The 835-nt window shown below is 36.6% G+C and overlaps 1 protein-coding gene across 1 annotated transcript in view; it reads left to right on the forward strand.

Moving 5' to 3' along the window:
* Nucleotides 1-685: 685 nt before the first annotated feature.
* arfgef3 (ARFGEF family member 3) overlaps nt 686-835 on the forward strand; it is a 68,334-nt gene continuing 68,184 nt past the window's right edge. Inside the window, exon 1 of the mRNA XM_015371811.1 lies at nt 686-710. Within this exon, the coding sequence (XP_015227297.1) occupies nt 686-710 (25 nt within the window). The remainder of the gene's footprint in view (nt 711-835) is intronic.

Genomic DNA, 835 nt, shown 5'->3' on the forward strand with positions numbered 1-835 from the left:
GGCAGCCTAAAGCCCACTGCCAACATTAAGACAGAAATCAGATTCCGGTCTTACGTTTACATTTTATCACTGCTGCACCTTTAAAATGCAAATGTCTTGAGAGCTGTACTGAACGAAATCTCTTTCTGTAAACACTTTGTGTACAAAATGACAATAAAGTCTGTCTAAGCCATAAAAAAGAAAAAAAAATACGGTCAGTTCAGGTATTTTATAAAATATGAATCATGAAATTGTCTAGATACCAAACTGAACGATTGTTGTTCTCTACACGCATAAATACCCCTTCTTATTTTAGTTTGTTTAAAGTAATGGATTATAATTAAAACCGTCTCTGGACCTTTACTGGTTGATTTTCTTTATCCAGACCCCGCAGATTTTTAATTGGTTCCCCCTGATCTAATTATTTGATTCAGGTGTGTTGAAATAAAATAGGCACATCTAAAAGAGGCAGCATACCAGGCCTCAGGAACTGGAAATGCCCGCTGCTGCTTTAGTGGGACCCTAAGAGATCAGTATAAAGACAAAGTTCTGCAAATATTAATAAGCTGAAGCCACACTGGAAAGATTGGTTGGACAAAAACATGTCCTCTGTGATGTGAAAGACGGAAAAAATCAAAACATCCCTGCTGATGCTGCTAAAAGACCAGAGGTTGGAGTCTATTGGTTGTACTCTGGTTGGGTCGTGATGAGGAGAAGGTCAGATAAGTTAGGTACTGTAATTTTAGCTGAGTATTTCATTACATCTTCTAGCGCTGGGCAATTAATTGCATTTGCAATATAAGTGCAATTACCAAAATTCAATTTTTAAATTGCAGAGACATTGATTTTTTATTTG

This window comes from Cyprinodon variegatus, unplaced genomic scaffold, assembly GCF_000732505.1.
Source record: "Cyprinodon variegatus isolate N-32 unplaced genomic scaffold, C_variegatus-1.0 Scaffold65, whole genome shotgun sequence".
NCBI classification, from domain to species: domain Eukaryota; kingdom Metazoa; phylum Chordata; class Actinopteri; order Cyprinodontiformes; family Cyprinodontidae; genus Cyprinodon; species Cyprinodon variegatus.